The following is an 18244-nucleotide window of genomic DNA, read 5'->3' as shown; positions in this document are numbered from 1 at the left end:
AGCTCCACGATGGAAGTATTTGACACTTTGCTCTTTGCCTTGAACCTGTTAAAGTTAAAGAGCCCCCCCCCCCCCCCCCCCCCCACCTCCCATCTGTCCTCTAGAGAATCTGGACTCCTTGTAGGAGGTCTTGGCCTGTGAGGTGTAGAATTGTTGCAATGAAAACAGCAAACAGAGTTGGGGCAGTGATGCACCTCTGTTTGACGCTGGTGTCAACCGTGAAAGGTGCTGTTTCAAAGCGGCTGTTGCTAATGACTGTTGCACTCATATCATTGTGTAAGGGCTGCAGGATCTTGAGGTATTTCTCCAGGTATCAGATTTTGGACAGTAGCTGCCAAAGGGTGGATGATTTCAAATGCTTTTGTGAGACCTATGAAGGCCATATAAAATGGGGGATTTTCTTCCTGGCCTTTCTTTTAGAATTGACGTGCTGTAAAAATCATGTTGGATGTTCCTCTGTCTAGATGGAAACCACATTCCATTACCCTTTACAGCTTCTTATGTTCCTGTGCGTTCACATACGCCCTGTTATGGAAGCAACAATGCCCTTGAACAGAAAATCCTACAAAATATAATGGATCTGGCCCAGTTCATTACTGGTAAAGTCCTCCCCACCAGACAGCACACCTACATAGAGTGCTTTTGTAGAAAAGCATCGTCGATTGTCAAGGACACCCCCATCCAGGCCTTGCTCTCTTCTCACTAACTCCGTCAGGAAGAAGGTCAAGGAGCATCAGGACCCACACCACCAGGCTCAGGAACATTTATTACCCGTCAACCGTCAGGCTCTTGAACCAGAGGGGATAAATTCACTCGCCCATCACTGAACTGTTCCCAAACTCTATGGACTCACTTTCAGGGACTCTTGATCTCATGTTCTCAATATTTATTGCTTATTTATTATTTTTTCTCCTTTTGTACTGTATTTTCACAGTATATTCCACAGGTCCATTCACTGAGGGTGTTTAAGGAGGAGATTGATAGGTATCTAATTACTCAGGGTATGAAGGGATATGGAGAAAAAGCTGGAAATTGGAACTAGATGGGAGAATAGTTTAGCTCATGGTGGAGTGGTGGAGCAGACTCGATGGGCTGAATGGCTTACTTCTGCTCCTTTGTCTTGTGTGTATATTGTTGTATGTCTGTCCTGTTGGGTGCAGTCCTTCACTGATTCTGTTGTGTTTCTTGGATTTACTGTGTTATGCCCACAAGAAAACAAATCTCAAGGTTGTATATGATGACACAAGTATACATTGATAATAAATGTACTTTGAACTTGCCGTACCAGACCATGATGCAACCAGTAAGGATACTTTCAGCAGTACATCTGTAGAAGTTAGAAGGTTTGGTGACAAGTCGACACGCCTGAACATCCTGAGAAAGTTCACTGGCGTGCGTTCCTTGTGATTGTACCTCAGTGCTGACCCAAAGACAGATCACCTGATATGATAACATCTGGAAATTTAAAGTTGCTTTGATAATGTAATTTAAACCTCTCCCATAATGTGATGGCTGGAAATCAATGCAGTACTCAGACCTAACAAGTGCAGTATAATCTTTCTGCTCTTACATTACGTGCCTCAGTTAATGAAAGAAATTGTCCTATATATCTTTTCATATGTCATATCCTAAGGGGTAACAGAGTGGTTATATGTCTCTACCAAAGGAGGTGTAAGGTGCTCCTTCCCTCCACTAGGTTGCAGGTCACCCTTGGGCAAGGTGTCAGAGTTGCTTAGCCCCCACCACCTCCTCCCCCAGACTAGGGTCACGTGAAACCATGGGAGCAGGTGGTGGGTGGTCGTGTGAACAGCTGGTGCATATCACAAATCCTGGTTATGTGGCCACTGACGCCAGGCAGATAATCTCTGAAGAGTGTTGATCCTGTTGGGGTCACTTGTCTTGTAAAGACACAGCCCTGAAGAAGGCAATGGTAAACCTCTTCTGTGGAACCATTTGTCAAATTTACTGTAGACCATGATCCGCCACATCATATGATGATGGTGATGATTCTAAGAAGCTGTTTTCATGAAATCCAAGATACCACCTGTTCTTCTAAACAACTGTAATGGCACGCAGTAGGTTTATTATTGTCACATGTACTGAGATACCGTGACGACAATGCCAATGCAGACCATGATATATGTAATTACATCAAGGTAGTAAAAAGGAAATCAGAATGCAGAATACACACTCAAATAAAGTGACCACTGAGTGACCAGTATGTTCGTGGTCTTCTCCTGCTGTAGTCCATCCACTTCTAGGTTCAACATGTTGAATTGGATTGACTTTATTTCTTACATCCTTCACATACATGAGGAGTAAAAACCTTTACATTACGTCTCTGTCCGAATGTGCAATGTTCAATTTATAGTGATTTGTAATAAATAGTGTGTACAACAGGACAGTCAATATAACATAAAAATACAGTAGCGTCAGCATGAATTGAGCAGTCTGATGGCCTGGTGGAAGAAGCTGTCCCAGAGCCTGTCAGTCCTGGCTTTTATGCTGCAATACCGTTTCCTGGATGGTAGCAGCAGGAACAGTTTGTGGTTGGGGTGACTCGGGTCCCCAATGATTCTTTCGGCCCTTTTTACACACCTGTCTTTGTAAATGTCCTGAATAGTGGGAAGTTCACATCTACAGATGCATTGGGCTGTCCGCACCACTCTCTGCAGTGTCCTGCGATTGAGGGAGGTACAGTTCCCATACCAGGTAGTGATGCAGCCATTCAGTATGCTCTCAATTGTGCCCCTGTAGAAAGTCTTTAGGATTTGGGGACCCATACCAAATTTCTTCAACCGTCTGAGATGAAAGAGGCGCTGTTGTGCTCTTTTCACCACGCAACCAGTATGTACAGTCCACATGAGATCTCAGCGATGTTTATGCCAAGGAAATTAAAGCTGTGCACCCTCCCAATCCCAGATCCATTGATGTCAATAGGGGTTAGCCTGTCTCCATTCCTCCTGTAGTCCACAACCAGCTCCTTTGTTTTTGTGACATTGAGGGAGAGGTTGTTTTCTTGACACCAGTGTCAGGGTGATGACTTCATCTCTGTAGGCTGCCTTGTTATTGTTTGAGATAAGGCCAATCAATGTAGTGTCATCAGCAAACTTATTTAGCAGATTGGAGCTGCGGGTGGCAACACTGTCATGGGTGTACGGAGAGTAATGAAGGGGGCTTAAGGCACAGCTCTGAGGGGCACCTGTGTTGAGGGTCAGAGGGGCAGAGTTGAGGAAGCCCACTCTTACCACCTGCTGGTGATCTGACAGGGTGCTGTAATGTTCTATAGTTCTAATTCTCTAAGTCCAGGATCTAGCTGCACAAGGCAGGGTGAAGGCTGAGATCTCTGAGTTTCTTGTCAAGACTAGAGGGAATTATAGTGTTGAATGCTGAGCTGTAGTCCAAAAACAGCATTCTCACATGTGTCCTTCTTCTTCAAGTGTGTAATGTTGTGCATTCAGAGATTGTCAGTACCTCCGTTGACCTCAGTCTTTTTGTGTGTTTCTCCCTAGCTGTTAGTCTGTGGTTTTGTGTTGCCATGCACTCCTGTCCCCACTCCTGCTCTACTCGGGCCCCTGTATCACTGAGTACTCTGTCTCTCACCTGTTTCTCATTATTACCTGTATTGCTGCCACCTGTGTCTCATTGTGCTCCACCTATCATCTGCCTCTCTGTTTATTACTCAGTGTATTTCAGCTTACCCAAAGCTTTTTTTTAGATATTTACAAATCAGAGACTTTTAAGATCTCAATTATGCACATTTCCTATAAGCTCAGATAAGAACTTACTAGATGCAATTTTTAGTTCGACACCTTTTCATAATGGTTCAATATCTAATATTTATGCTATGTTACTGGAGCTGAGGAATGTTCTTTTAGACAAAATTTAGAATCTCTGGGAAGATTTACAGACTTCACTATCTGAGGAAACTTGGAATGAAATTTTTAAACTGGTTCAAACTTTATCACTATGACTCATACTTCCAATAATATTTAGACTTAAATGTAGGGAACACGATGAAGAAGTTTGCAGACTTCTTCTATTAAGATTGGCAGCGACCCCTCCTCCAGAAAAGGTAGTGGATACGGCCCACCACAGGTAAAGCCCTCCCCACTGGTGAGCACATCTACACAGAGCGTTGTCACAAGAAAGCAGCATCCATCAACAGGGACCCCCCACCACCCAGGTCATGCTCTCTTCCCACTGCTGCCAACAGGAAGAAGGTAGAAGATCCTCAAGACTCACACTGTCAGGTTAAGGAACAATCACCCCTCAACCAACAGGCTCTTGAAACAATGGGGTAACCTCATTTGCCCTGTTACTGAAATGTTCCCACAATCTATGGGCTCACTTTCAAGGACTGTTTATCTCATGTTCTTGATATTTATTGCTTATTTATTTATTTTTGTTTTTTGTTATGGAATTCCCAAAGATGTGGTCTTTCATTGATTCTATTATGGTTATTATTTTATTACGGATTTACTGAGTATGCCCATAAGTAAATGAATTTCAGAGTGGCCTATATATACTTTGATAATAAATTTACTTTGAACTTCAAACAGTACAAGAATTGACAATGTGGTTGATGGTTTTTGGGAAATCTTTAACCTGGTCTGATAAGACGAACAGAAAAATTGCAAATGAAATTTAATGTAGAGAAGTGCAAGGCAATTTGTTTTGTGGGAAGTGAAACAAAGTTCGGAAATTGGGTATGTGTATAAATAGTGAGATTGGCTTTGATCGTATTGAATGATGCAGCAGGCTTGATTGGCCAGGGAGATACTCCTGCCCCTGATTTCTTATGTGATATATAGTAAGCTGGATCTCAAACAACAATGTGAGCGAGTATGAGAAACAGATAGAGAGCTGGTGGCATGGTATTCAGACAACAACCGTTCCCTTAATGTCAGCAATGTCTTCATTGGGGGACTCTTGGACCAGAGGGCATAGACTCAGAATACAGGGATTTTCCTTTAGGACAGAGATGAGGTGCAATTTCTTTGGCTAGATGGTTGTGAATCTGTGGAATCAGTTACAGCGTACGTATATTGAACGGATTAAAAATCGAGCAAAAACCAGAAATAATGTATCTTAAAAAGTGAAGTAGTGTTCATGGGTTCAATGTTAACTTAGGAATCGGATGGCAGAGGAGAAGAAGCTGTTCCTGAATCACTGAGTGTGTGCCTTCAGGCTTCTGTACCTCCTACCTGATGCCCTGGGTGCTGGGGCTCCTTAATAATGGATGCTGCCTTTCTTGATTCAATAAAGTTCACTCTCTAACCTGGATCCTGCTTGTACAAAATCACTGCTATAATTGTTATCTTTCAGTTCCATTGTGGTATATGAATTCCTACAATTGCTTGTCTAGTTTTCAGTAATAGTTTTACTAGTACTAGTTTTCAGTCTACCTTCTAACTTGCTCTTCAAGTTTTCTTGGCTTTCGGTTTCTGGAATGCAATCTGATCACATTTTATGAGACCAGGCACAAACCAGGTGACTGCTTTGCAAAGTACAGTGTTAGATCTGCCTCGATCCTGAATCCCCAGGTTGTCAGCCATCTTAGTTCTTCTCCCCATTCGCACACACCAACCTGCCTGTCCTCTACTGCCAGAGTGTGGCTAACTGCAAACTAGTTCAAGTTTAATTATCATTCAACCATACATGAATACCCACGAATGCAGGCAAGTAAAGCAACATTGCTCTGGGACCAAAGTGTGAACACAGTACCAACAGTCATACACAGTACACGTAGCACTTTTAAGATAGCCAGTAAACGTACAGTCACACAAGACAAATATATAGCCCAAGCCCCTGAGTGACATGTCCTGTAAATTGATGATGCATGGGTGTTATTGGCAAGAAGAAGTAATTCGCAGCAGTCCGCAGATGAAGGTATGCATGCATGCATGCAATCTAGCTTTCCATTCAATGGATCAAACTCTGGAAGGGCTAGCCCCCAACCCAGCATGGACGTTGTGGTACATCACCTCTGGCGTCTCCTCTCCTGGATTACTGCAACAGGCGAGCCTGCAGCTTGGGGCCAAGTCCTCACTATGAACGAGTCCTTGCAGCTGTCTGTCGCATCAATAAACAAGGGAAACGGACTTGCATTATCACTGTCCAACAGGGTTTTGCAATTGCAGAAGAAACATCCAAAACAATTACTTACTATTAGACTACCCACTGTTTTCATGCCCAACTCTGATGTCTGCAGTCAGTAACATGGTCTACACCATCCACCTCCTCCAGCTCCTCCACCAATGAGCAGCTTGCTGATGGGGTGGACCTGCAGTACCCAAAGTTCTTAATATCCAGCATTGTCCTGCGATCATAAAAAAGGCATTTAAAAAGACAAAAATACCTTTGGTTGGCCCGCATCTAAACGCGCTACCATCAGGGCACCATGGTAGTGTGACATTGTTACAGCTTGGAGCGTCAGAGTTCGGAGTTAAGACCTGGGGTCCTCTGTAAGGAGTTTGGATGTTCACCATTTCCATGTGGGTTTCCTCCAGGTCTTCTGGTTTCCTCCCTCTTTCCAAAGACGTTCTAGTTGCAGGTTAATTGGTCTTTATAAATTGTCCTGTGATTAGGCTAGGGTTAAGTCAGTGGGTTGCTAGGCAGTGCAGCTGAGTGGACTGCTCCTTACTCCGCTTCTAAATAAAATAAAATATCATAAAATCTTACTGGAAGTTACTAGAGGAACAGGACCTCATATTCCTCATGGCTGGTCTAGAGCAGCTTTCATTTCTACAATTTGTGGTAAACTGCTCCCACTCTGTCCCTTTTCTCACCCTCCCTGATCTACCTAGTTCTTCCTGGGCCCCAGTTTCTTTCCTCCTTCCTGATCTACATCATCGGCCCATCACTCACAAACTCCTCTCACTGCTTTCCCTCCCTCACTTGATTTGATGCTCTGCTCTCCTCTCCAATGAGATTCCATCACCTACAGCCCTTTGTTGCATCCACCTATCACCTTTGAGCCTCAATCTCTTCTTCCACTGTTCCCTCCTCCATCTGCCTATCATCCTTCTCACCTGGATCCACCAATCACCTCACAGCTCTTGCTTCACCTCACCTTTTTTTAATATAATGGCTATCTTCCCACTATCCTTCAGTCTATATTAAGGATTTTAACTGACTGTCCAATTCTCTCGCAGATGCTTCCTGACCTGTTTCTTTGGATTATATTTTATGCCTTGAAGCTAGCATCATGATTTGTTGAGAAGTTTTTAAAAAATTGGGCATGGCTCATGAAAACAGGTGCTGTATAATGTGTTGTTTGCCTGATGGGGAGATGAGTCACAATGTAAATAAGAGACTGGATCTATTCAGCTGCACTCTTCCAGCTGCCCAGGTAACTATGTTATCAGCTGAAACCAACAAACCAACTCACAGCCTGCTGCACCTGTCTGCCGGCCCTGCGAAGTCACAGTGTGCTTCAACACGGTATGCAGAGCTCAGTCCGTGAGGTGTATACGGGTTGTGGGCTTCGGTGAGTACGAGGGTGGTTTCATTAAGAATGGTCACTTGTTGAATTTTAGTCTTTTGACCTGTAGACGTTCGCAGCCTTTGTGTGCAGTTATCTCTTGCATTTCTCCATTACCTGCACCCCTCCCTCCTTGCAAAGTAATGGTAGGGCTGTGCCTGTGGTCAAGTTATTCAGATTTCTGGGGGTTATCATCACTTTATGCTCATCACTAGAAAGGCTGAGCTGAAGATTTTCTTCTTATACCAGCTGAACATCTCAGGGCATGTCCTGCTGAGTGAACATGACCTGAATTTGTTTAAGACTTCACCTATCCGCTGTTTCTTTATTGCTTTTCATAAAAAGTCTGTTTTTATAAAAACAAATGCTTAAGACCGTATAATATATGATCAGAATTAGGCCCTTCAGCCCAGTGAGTCTGCTCTGCTACTCAATCAGAGCAGATTTATTAATCCTCTCTACCCCATTCCACTGCCTTCTCCCTAGAACTATTGTTGTGCTTACTAAGGAAGAACCTATCAGCCTCTCCATAATGACTTGGCCTCCACAGATTCACCACTCTCTGGCTAAAGAAATTCCACCTCACGTCTGCTCTAAATGGATATTCCTGTATTCTGAGACTATGCCCTCAGGACCTAGGCTCTTCCCACTATAGGAAACATCTTTTCCGCTTCTACTCTGTCTTGGTCTTTCAATATTTAATGGGCTTCAATGAGATCCCCCCTTTGTTTTAAATGCTCTCCTGCTTCCTGATATATTTCCCCCTGCCTCAGTTTATAGGGAAATAAATCAACTTTAAATGTTCTCCATTACATATATCTCTGAAAACATTAGCAAATAATTCTCCTCCCTTCCTCTTCTGTTCCCCACTCTGGCCATTTACCTCTTCTCACCTGCCTATCACCTCCCTCTGTGTCCTCTCTTCTTCTCCAGCTCTTTACCTTTCCCACCCACCTGTGTTCACTTATCACCTTCTCGCTATCCTCCACCCCTTCCCCCACCTTTTTATCCCGGCACCTCTCCCCTTCCTGCTCAGTTCTGAAGAAGGATCTTGGCCCAAAGTGTCAAATGTTTGTTCATTTCCATAAATGCTGCCTGACCTGCTGAATTCCTCCAGCATTTTGTGTGTGTTTTATTTGGACTTTCAGTACCTGCAGAATCTCTTGATTAGGGTGGGACTACTTTCAGTGGAATGAAACAGGTTGAGAGGTGACATTATAGAGCCTGAAAGCACACACTCAGCAATTCAGGAACAGCTTCGTCCCATCTGCCATATGATTCCTAAATGGACATTGAACCTGTGAAAACTACCTCACTTTTTAAAAAAATATGTATTATTTCTGTTTTTGCACTATTTATAACCTATCCAATATGCATATATATATATTTACTGTAATTGATTTATTCTTTCTTTCCATATTATGTATCGCATTGGACTGCTGCTGCAAAGTTAACAGATTTCATGACACATGCCAGTGATATCAAATCGGATTCTGATTCCGAAAATCATGATGGACGTGGATAAGATAGATTGCCATAGTTATTTTTTCCCCAGGGTATGGGAGAGTGAAACCAGAGAGTATAACATGAAGGGAAAGGCTTAAAGGAAACCTAAGAGATAAAACTTTTACACTGAGGAGTGGCTACGTATGTGTAATGAGCTGCCAGAGAAAGTAAAGAGAGAAGGATTAGCTTTAGATAGATAGATAGATAGATAGATAGATAGATACTTTATTCATCCCCATGGGGAAATTCAACATTTTTTCCAATGTCCCATACACTTGTTGTAGCAAAAACTCATTACATACAATACTTAACTCAGTAATAATATGATATGCATCTAAATCACTAACTCAAAAAGCATTAATAATAGCTTTAAAAAAGTTCTTAAGTCCTGGCGGTTGAATTGTAAAGCCTAATGGCATTGGGGAGTATTGACCTCTTCATCCTGTCTGAGGAGCATTGCATCGATAGTAACCTGTCGCTGAAACTGCTTCTCTGTCTCTGGATGGTGCTATGTAGAGGATGTTCAGGGTTTTCCATAATTGACCGTAGCCTACTCAGCGCCCTTCACTCAGCTACCGATGTTAAACTTGTTACTTGTTACATATGCATTGAAACATCAGAATCAGGTTTATTACCATCGGCATGTGACGTGAAATTTGTTAACTTAGCAGCAGTAGTTCAATGCAATACATAATATAGAAGAAAAAAAACACAAAATAAAATAATAATAAATAAATCAATTACAGTATACTGTAGGTATATTGAATAAATTAAAAATCGTGCAAAAACAGAAATACTATATATTAAAAAATTATTAGTTAGTGCCCAAGGGTTCAATGACCATTTAGAAACTGGATGGCAGAGGGGAAGAAGCTGTTCCTGAATCGCTGAGTGTGTGCCTTCAGGCTTCTGTACCTCCTACCTGATGGTAACAGTGAGAAAAGGGCATGCCCTGGGTGCTGGAGGTCCTTAATAATGGACGCTGCCTTTCTGAGACACCGCTCCCTGAAGATGTCCTGGGTACTTTGTAGGCTAGTACCCAAGATGGAGCCAATTAAATTTACAACCCTCTGCAGCTTCTTTCGGTCCTGTGCAGTAGCCCCTTTTGTGAGTGTTTTTGTTGACATACCAAATCTCTTCAAACTCCTAATGAAGGATAGAATCATAGCATGCAGTGAAATATATCATTTTGGGTCAAATCAATTCATCGAGAATTGTGCTGTGGCTAGCCATGACTGCTTTATTTCCCTTTGCCTTTCCTTTGTTCTCTTTTTGCTCCTCTTGTTCATTTTTGTTCTTGTAATGCTTAATAACACAGCCATAAGCAACAGGTCTTTTGGTTTTCTAAGTGATCCACTATTCATGAACTTCCGCTCATCCGCAACTCTGCTGTCTGTATCCTGCTCCATCGCTTTCCCAACGGACCTACGTCGCTTCCTGGGTCTTTACCGTCCAATTTTAAATGAGCATCTTTGTATTAAATAGCTCTGCCCTTCCTTAGCTCTGAAAATACCCGCAGTTCCTCCGCCATTTCAGAATCTTCTATTCCACTGCTGAAACTTTGCGTATTAGACTTTGGAGATTCGAGATGAGATTTATTAGTCACATGCACATCAAAACATACGGTGAAATGTGTCATTTGTGTTAACAACCAACACAGTCTGAGGAGGTGTCGACTGCAGCCCTGCAAGTGTCGTCACACCTCTGACGCCAACATAGTATACCCTCAATGTTCAGCGGACACACAAGACAGACACCACGACAGCAAAACAAACCCATCCCTACTCCCCCACTCCCCAACAGATCAAGACACCCTGCCCTCGACCTCAGGCCTCCAACCCAGGACCTCCACACCTTGGCCCCAGACTTGCCAACATCAGAACTCCAACATCCAGACCTGCCGACTGACTCAACAACCTCGGGGATCACTGACCCTTATCGCTGAGACCCACGGAGCACGGGCATCACAGGTTTTCATCCTCGGTGAATAAAATAAGTTTTATTTTTAATTCTGCTCGAAAATTCCAGGGGTGCTTGAAATGCAGCTGATACTTGTTGTTATTGAATCTGTGTTGAATTTTTCTGAAGGAGGAGACATACCATCAAGTCTTTGCTGCCTTCTTTTGCAGCATTGCATTTAAATAACCTGGTTCATGATGCAAACTCTCCAAAGTCCCTCTTCCTATCCTCTTGCAAATTCTGTTCCTCTGACTTGTTATTCTTCACATGCAAAATTACCTGCAACATTTGACAGTATTAGAGGCACTGCAAAAAGTAACATCTTTCTATTTTTTCTCCTTAGATTAATGGAATTTATTCAAAATTAGTTTGCCTAAATTGGAACCAAGTTTTCACCACTTCTCGAGATGGAACTGTTTTCAAAAGGAGGTAATGTATACATTCCTTTCAAGTTGAAAGTTGCAGAGTTATTCTCTTGTATAATAAACGGTTTGTTATCAAGCACCACTCGAAGGGTTGTTTGTAAGATACTTCAAATTAGTTTTGGTCCCCGTCTATGAGAAGGATCAATACAAACTTAATTTTAGTTTTAAGAGGCCACAAAGGACGTGGAGGTGTTCACCAGAATGATTTATGATAGTCTCTTTATTTTCCGTTCGTTCGTGGCCAAAGCGATGGAAAGTTTTGCTCAGTCCATCTACATGTTCCAGAATATGGCAAAACTCCTGCCATAGTCTGTCATCCACTCCTGAGTTCAATATAGCCTTGGTCCAAACAGACATAAAAGAACTGACGTGTACAGTACTCTGCAAAAGTCTTAGGCTCCCTAACTATGTGTAAGTGCGTGAGACTTTTGCACAGTACTGTGTGTGTCAACGAGAGCACATTTGTAAATTTGGTGGGAGCAAAGGATGCTGCTGCGCGGGAGGCATATGGGACAGGTGGCAGAGAAGGAGTGCCAGGGCAGGTGGTGGCGCAGGGGCAGATATACCCAGCCCTGCGACACCAGGCAAGGTCATTTGATTCCATACAATTGGTTTATTGATCATTACAGAATGCCTCTCGGGGGTGGGGGTGTTTCCCATTCCCTCCCCTAACCCTTGCCCTTTTCCCCAACCATGATTTCCCCTCTCTCTGCTTGTTTGTGCTCTCAGTCCGCAATAGAGACCCAAATCAGAATCAGGTTTATCATCATTCACATATGTCATGAAATGTGTTTATTTTTCTGTAGTAGCAGTACAGTGCAATACATCAAATTACTAAAGTACTATGAGGCACCCTAGCTATATATGTGCCTAAGATTTTTTTCACAGTACTGTAGAGATGAAGTGAGAGTAACTGCCCATGACATCCAAGCAACATTTGTTTGAGGATGGCGTGAAGGAGCCCTGGCTAAACTGAAACTAGAAGTCATAGGTTTCGGGTGAAAGGCACCACATTCATAACCTATACAAACTTCACTTAAATGTTGAAATCAAACTTGCATGCATCACTTGTGCTCATTCCACATCCTCACCACCCTCTCAATGAGCAGTTTTCCTCATGTTCCCCTTAAACTTTTCACCTTTCAACTTTAAGCCTTGACCTCTGGTTGTAGTCCCACCCACACTCAGTGAAAATAGGCTGCTTGCATTGACCCTATCTATACCCGTCATAATTTTGTATACCTCTAACATTCTAATGGGAAAAACTCTTAACCTATTCATTCTTTCCTTACAACTCAGGTTGTCCAGAACCGGTAACACTCTTGTAAATTTTCTCTGTAGCCTTTCAACTTTACTTACATCTTTGCTGCAGGTAGGTGACCAAATCTGTACACAATACTCCAAATTAGGCCTTACCCATGTCTTATACAAGTTCAACATAAGATCCCGATATCTGTATTCAATACATTGATTTATGAAGGCTAATGTGCCAAAAGCTTTATGACCCTATCTACTTGTGACATCATTTTCAATGAATTATGGACCTGTATTCCCAGACCCCTTTGTCCTACCACAGTCCTCATGGCCTACCGGTCACTGTGTAAGACCTACACTGGTTGGTCCTATGAAGTGCAGCACCTAATACTTTTCTGCAATAAATTCCATTATTCAACCCATTTTTCCAGCTGATGCAGATCCATCTGCAAGTCACAATTGCCTTCCTCGCTGTTCACTACACCCCCGATCTTGGTGTCATCTGCAAATTTGCTGAACCAGTTCACCACATTATCATCCAGATCATTGATAACAATGACAAACAGCAACAGATCCAGCACCGATCCCTGCAGCTCACCACTAGTCACAGGCCTCCAGTCAGAGAGGTAGCCAACTCCTTAGCCATGTGTTGAACTGTATAATCTTCCTAGTTCTGGCCTTACTAGCACGAGGCATGGGTAACAATCCTGAGCTCACATCCCTGGAGGTCGTGCCCTTTTAACTTGGCACCTAACTCCCTGAACTCCCTTTGCAGAACCTCATCACTCATCCTACCCATGTCATTGGTACCTACGTGGACCACGACCTCTGACGGTTCACCATCCCGCTTATGAACGCTGAGGACTCGAGCCACGATGTCCCACATCCTGGCACCCAGGAGGCAACATTCCAACTAGGAATCTCACTCTCACCCACAGAACCTCCTTTCTGTTCCCATGATTAACAATTCCCCTATCACCACAGGCCGCCTCTTCTCCCCACTTCTCTTCTGAGTCACAAAGGCAGACTCAGTGCTAGAAACCCAACCGTTGCAACTTTCCTCCACTAGGTCACCCTGCAACAGTATTCATATACCGATTGTTGAGGGGGATGGCCACAGGGGTACTCAGCACTGGCTCCCCAAGCCCTTCTCCCTTCCTGACTGTTACCCACTTTCATGTGACCTGCACCTTGGGTGTAACTACCTCTCTATATGTCCTATATCTATCACCCCTTTAGCCTCCCAGATGATCTGGAGTTCATCGAGTTCCAGCTCCAGCTCCTTAACGCAGATTGCTAGAAGCTGCAGCTGGATGCACTTTTCGCAGGTGTAGATATCAAGGACACTGAAGGTCTCCTTGAACTTCCCAATCCCATGGGAGGAGCTTCCACTATCCTGCCCGGCATCTCTACTGTCCTAACTGCAAATTTAAAGGGAGGAGGGGGCAGTTCTCGACCTACAGCTTTCTGTTTTTGCCTTCTCTGACTGAAGCCTCAAAGTGCTAAAGCCTCAAACTCGCCACTCTGATGATGGTCCCTCTGCCTCTGCCCCTCCCTTGTTCTTGCTAATCAATCCCAAATGCCGAGTGGCCACTACTCAAAGCTCTGCAAAACTGCCGCGAGTTACTGCCTTTAATAGTCGATAAGTGAACCTGAGTGAATTACATCCTCTCTAGCTTTTGACTCTCCAACTGGTTGCTGATCAAAGATATCTTGTCTTTATCCTCAAATGAAGCTGTAGTCAGAAATGGAGACAAACTAGCCTAAACCTCTCTGCCTTTCTCCTCCTCCACCCTCCCCGCCAGCTTTAAGATGTTATATAAAACTAATCTCTGTGATCAAGACTTGTCAACCTACTCTTTTATCTCCAGAAGTTTTGTGTTAATTCTCATCTGTAACTGTTGTGTGTCTACTTGCCAATGTATAAATTTGAACAAAATGTATTTAGTGTTGGAGTAGTGGAAATGGGTGCTGGAGGATAGGCATGGAACAGTGGGCTGAATGGGCTAGACTATGCAGATGAATAGTTTAGCACACACTAGATGGGCCAAAGAGCCTATTTCTGTACTGTGGTGTTCTATGACTCTGAGTCTTAGAGTTGTACATAGTGTCATATGATTTACTTTGAACTTTGAATTTATGACACTGGCACCACGGCAGCACAGCAGTCAGTGCAAAGCTATTACAGCTCGGGGCGTGGAAGTTTGGAGTTCAATCCCAGCGTCTTCTAAAGGAGTTTCTACATCCTCCTTCATGGAATGCATGGGTTTTCTCCCACAGTCCTAAGATATACCGGTTAGGAGGTTAATTGATTATTTAAAATTGTCCCATGATTAGGCTAGGGTTAAATCGGGTTGCTAGGCATCTTGTCTCGAAGGACTGGAGGGCCTGTTCTGCACTCTATCTCTAAATAAAATAGATATAAAATAAGCCATACTGTTGTATCAGAACATCCACCACAGGGAGAAATTGGTAGCATATGAAAAGTCAAACTTGTAGTGTCTTAAAGATGGAACATGAGGATTGGCATAAAATATTCCCTTGATGTCTCTTTAATGGGTATTTAATCTCTGATGGTTTCAAGGAGAACAGGGTAAGATAGGGAAATAAGACCAAGACCAAGACTGGATCGACTATGACTTTACTGGGTGGCAGACCAGGGAGAGATGAGTACACCAGACAGGATCGACTGTAACTGTACTGGGTGGGAAAGCAGGTTTAAGGAGTATACTTCTTGCTCTGGTTTCTTATGTTTCTCTCTATCTTCAAGCTAATGAGATGTATTTTTTCAATTTCAAAAATGATCATCATTCATAATAAAAATACAGAACAAAAGTGTAAAACCTTTTACAATGATGGTCAACACATTCAGTGGTGTTAGCAATTCATTTTAAACTATGGTATCATTGCCACTTATGTGGCCCTCTGGGGTGATGTATGAGGGGCTTCCACACCCATCTCAGCCGCTCCATGTTTAGCAGCAGAAAAAGCCCAGGGTGTGGTCCTCCCCCCACAGAGCTTTTGTGTTGGCTGCACAGTAGCTCCTTCAGCAAGCGCTCCTTGCCCGTTGGTAGCATTCCTCTACGGACATCTCAGTGTGCTGAGAGACCATCAGACTTTCACTAAACATTCCACTGGCAATTGATGAGAACATTAGAAATAGGAGCAGGACTTGGCCATCTGGCCCATTAAGCCTGCTCCACTGTTCAACAAGATCTTATTCCACCTACTTACCTTTTCCCCATAACCCTTAGTTCATCTGCTATGCAAAAATCTAACCAACTTTGTCTTAAATATATTTACTGAGGTAGCCTCCACTGGTTCATTGGGCAGAGAATTCCACAGATTCACCACTCTTTGGGAAAAGCAGTTCCTCCTAATCTCCATCCTAAATTTACTCTCCCAAATCTTGAGGCTATGTCCCCTGGCTCTACTCTCACCTACCAGTGGAAATAACTTTCTTGCCTCTACCTTACCTATTTTTTTCATAATGTTATATGTTTCTATAGGATCTCTTCTCATTCTTCTGAATTCTAGCGAGTACAATCCCAGGCAACTTAATTTCTTCTCATAGCCTAACCCTCGCATCTCTGGAATCAACCTGGTGAACCTCCTCTGCACTGCCTCCAAAGCCACTATATCCTTCCTCAAGTATGGAGACCAGAACTGCACACAGATGCGGCCTCACCAGTACTCTGTACCGTTGCAGCATGACATCCCTGCTCCCTGATGTTGGTCTTGGTGTGTGACCCCTGCGAATAGCCCATACATCAGAAAGTAATTTGTTATGCTGCAGCTTGGGATGAAGCAAGAAAAGGACTTTTGCATCTGTCTCTACCCCCTCTGAGCAAATGTACAGTCTGCAATGAGGAGTGTGACTGTCTGTTCCCCACCGTTGCTGTCCCAAGGGGCGATATTTTGGCTGTCACAGGAAGGCTCTGACTGCGATAAAGAGATGCAAGTATCCATTAGCTGGCTCAAAAATTCATCTTGGTTGGGAGAGGTTTGGAAAGCAAATAGACAAGTGATTATAGGTCACAGCAATCTGTAGTGTCACTATGGAGACTGGGATAATTTAAACTACTCCTGTCTTCACAGTAAGCCGAGGGCACTGAAAAGTTCATCTAAGTATTTCAGTAATGATCCCCAGAGATTCTTTAAGTTCCTGTAAACAGTGTTTGACAACTGGAGTTCCACTCCTGATTAAGGAAGGAACTTAAACATCTCTAAAGAAAAACTAACCAATCAAATATAATGTTACTTTTCCTTTGGGCTGAAATCTTTGTAGGAAATTGGATGAAATTTATGTTTAAAATACAGAAAAGTGCATTACCATTTCTCCATCCTTATGTGTACAGAATTATACTGCACTGTAATGTATTAAGCTTCTTAAGCAGATCTGAACTGTATTAAACCATGAAATAGCATTAGGCCATGAAGTGGGAAGAGGAAATCACACAGATGCTTTCAAAATCATTTTAGTAAAAAAAAGATTTATTCAGTAGTTTTAAGCCTCTGTGTATCTCTAAGCAGGAATGCCCAGGTCTACAGAAAGTAGTGGACACAGTCCAGTTCGTCACTGGCAAAGCCCTTCCCACCATTCAACATATCTACAAGAAGTGCTACAACAGGAAAGCAACGTCCATCATCAAGAACCCTCACCACCCACACCATGCTCTCTTCTCACAACTGCCGTCAGGAAGGGGGTACTGGAGCCATGGGTCCGACACCACAACGTTCAGAAACAGTTATTACTCTTCAAACAACAGTCTCCTGAACCAGCTTGGTCAACGTCACTCACCTCACCACTGAACTAATTCCACAACCAGTCGATACACTTACGAACACTCTACAACTCCTATTCTCATAATATGTTTATCTATCCATCTGTTTATCTATTTGAGGGCTGAGAAACAGTGCTAAGAGGTAAATGAATGGCAAAGAGTGCAAAGACAAAAAATGGCACCTCTGAAAAATCACTTTTATAGTTAATATAAGGAAAATCCCCTAGATAGAAATAAACTAGTTAATAGCTGGTAAATAGTTAATTAAAACAATTACATCACATGGGTAATAAAAGATGACAAAGGTGATAAAGCAAGCAACACACACAAAATGCTGGAGGAACTCAGCAGGCCAGGCGGCATCTATGGAGAAAGAGTAGCAGTCGAAGTTTCAGGCCGGGACCTTGGGCTTTTCTGTGTGTTGCTTGGATTTCCAGCATCAGCAGATGTTTTTCATCAAAAGTGATAAACCGTTAGTTTAACTGCCATAATGCTTTCTGGCAGTAAGTAAGGATGAACCACCACATATGGTGAAAAACACATGAGTTTGTTTAAAAGATACAATCTTATAAAAAGTGTTATTTAAAAAAAAGTGATTTCCAACAACTCCTTCAATGCACTGATGTGATGAAATAGAATAGCACCACACAGGAACAGGCTTCAACACATAATATGGTGCCGAAGGAATTAAATCAGTAATCAGGTGACTAGCTAAATTAATCTCTTCTGCTTACACAGTACCCATATCCTTCAATTTTCCTCATGTTCATGTGCCTACCTAAACATCTTTTAAAAGTCTCTAATGTTTCTGCCTCTACCACCATCCCAGG

The 18244-nt window shown here is 42.9% G+C and overlaps 1 protein-coding gene across 2 annotated transcripts in view; it reads left to right on the top strand.

The window, feature by feature from the left end:
- LOC140725884 (uncharacterized) overlaps positions 1–18244 on the top strand; it is a 75549-nt gene that overhangs the window by 7207 nt on the left and 50098 nt on the right. The window contains exons 1-2 of one of the 2 annotated variants that reach the window (XM_073041822.1): positions 7389–7492; positions 11295–11380. In XM_073041822.1, the coding sequence (XP_072897923.1) occupies positions 11359–11380 (22 nt within the window). In that variant the 5' untranslated portion in view covers positions 7389–7492; positions 11295–11358. Of the gene's footprint in view, positions 1–7388; positions 7493–11294; positions 11381–18244 lie in introns of those variants that run through there. The other variant, XM_073041823.1, reaches the window with a different exon arrangement.

Source organism: Hemitrygon akajei, chromosome 4, assembly GCF_048418815.1.
Source record: "Hemitrygon akajei chromosome 4, sHemAka1.3, whole genome shotgun sequence".
NCBI classification, from domain to species: domain Eukaryota; kingdom Metazoa; phylum Chordata; class Chondrichthyes; order Myliobatiformes; family Dasyatidae; genus Hemitrygon; species Hemitrygon akajei.
Note: the sequence above shows the minus strand (reverse complement) of the source record. Positions and strands in the feature narration are given on the sequence as shown.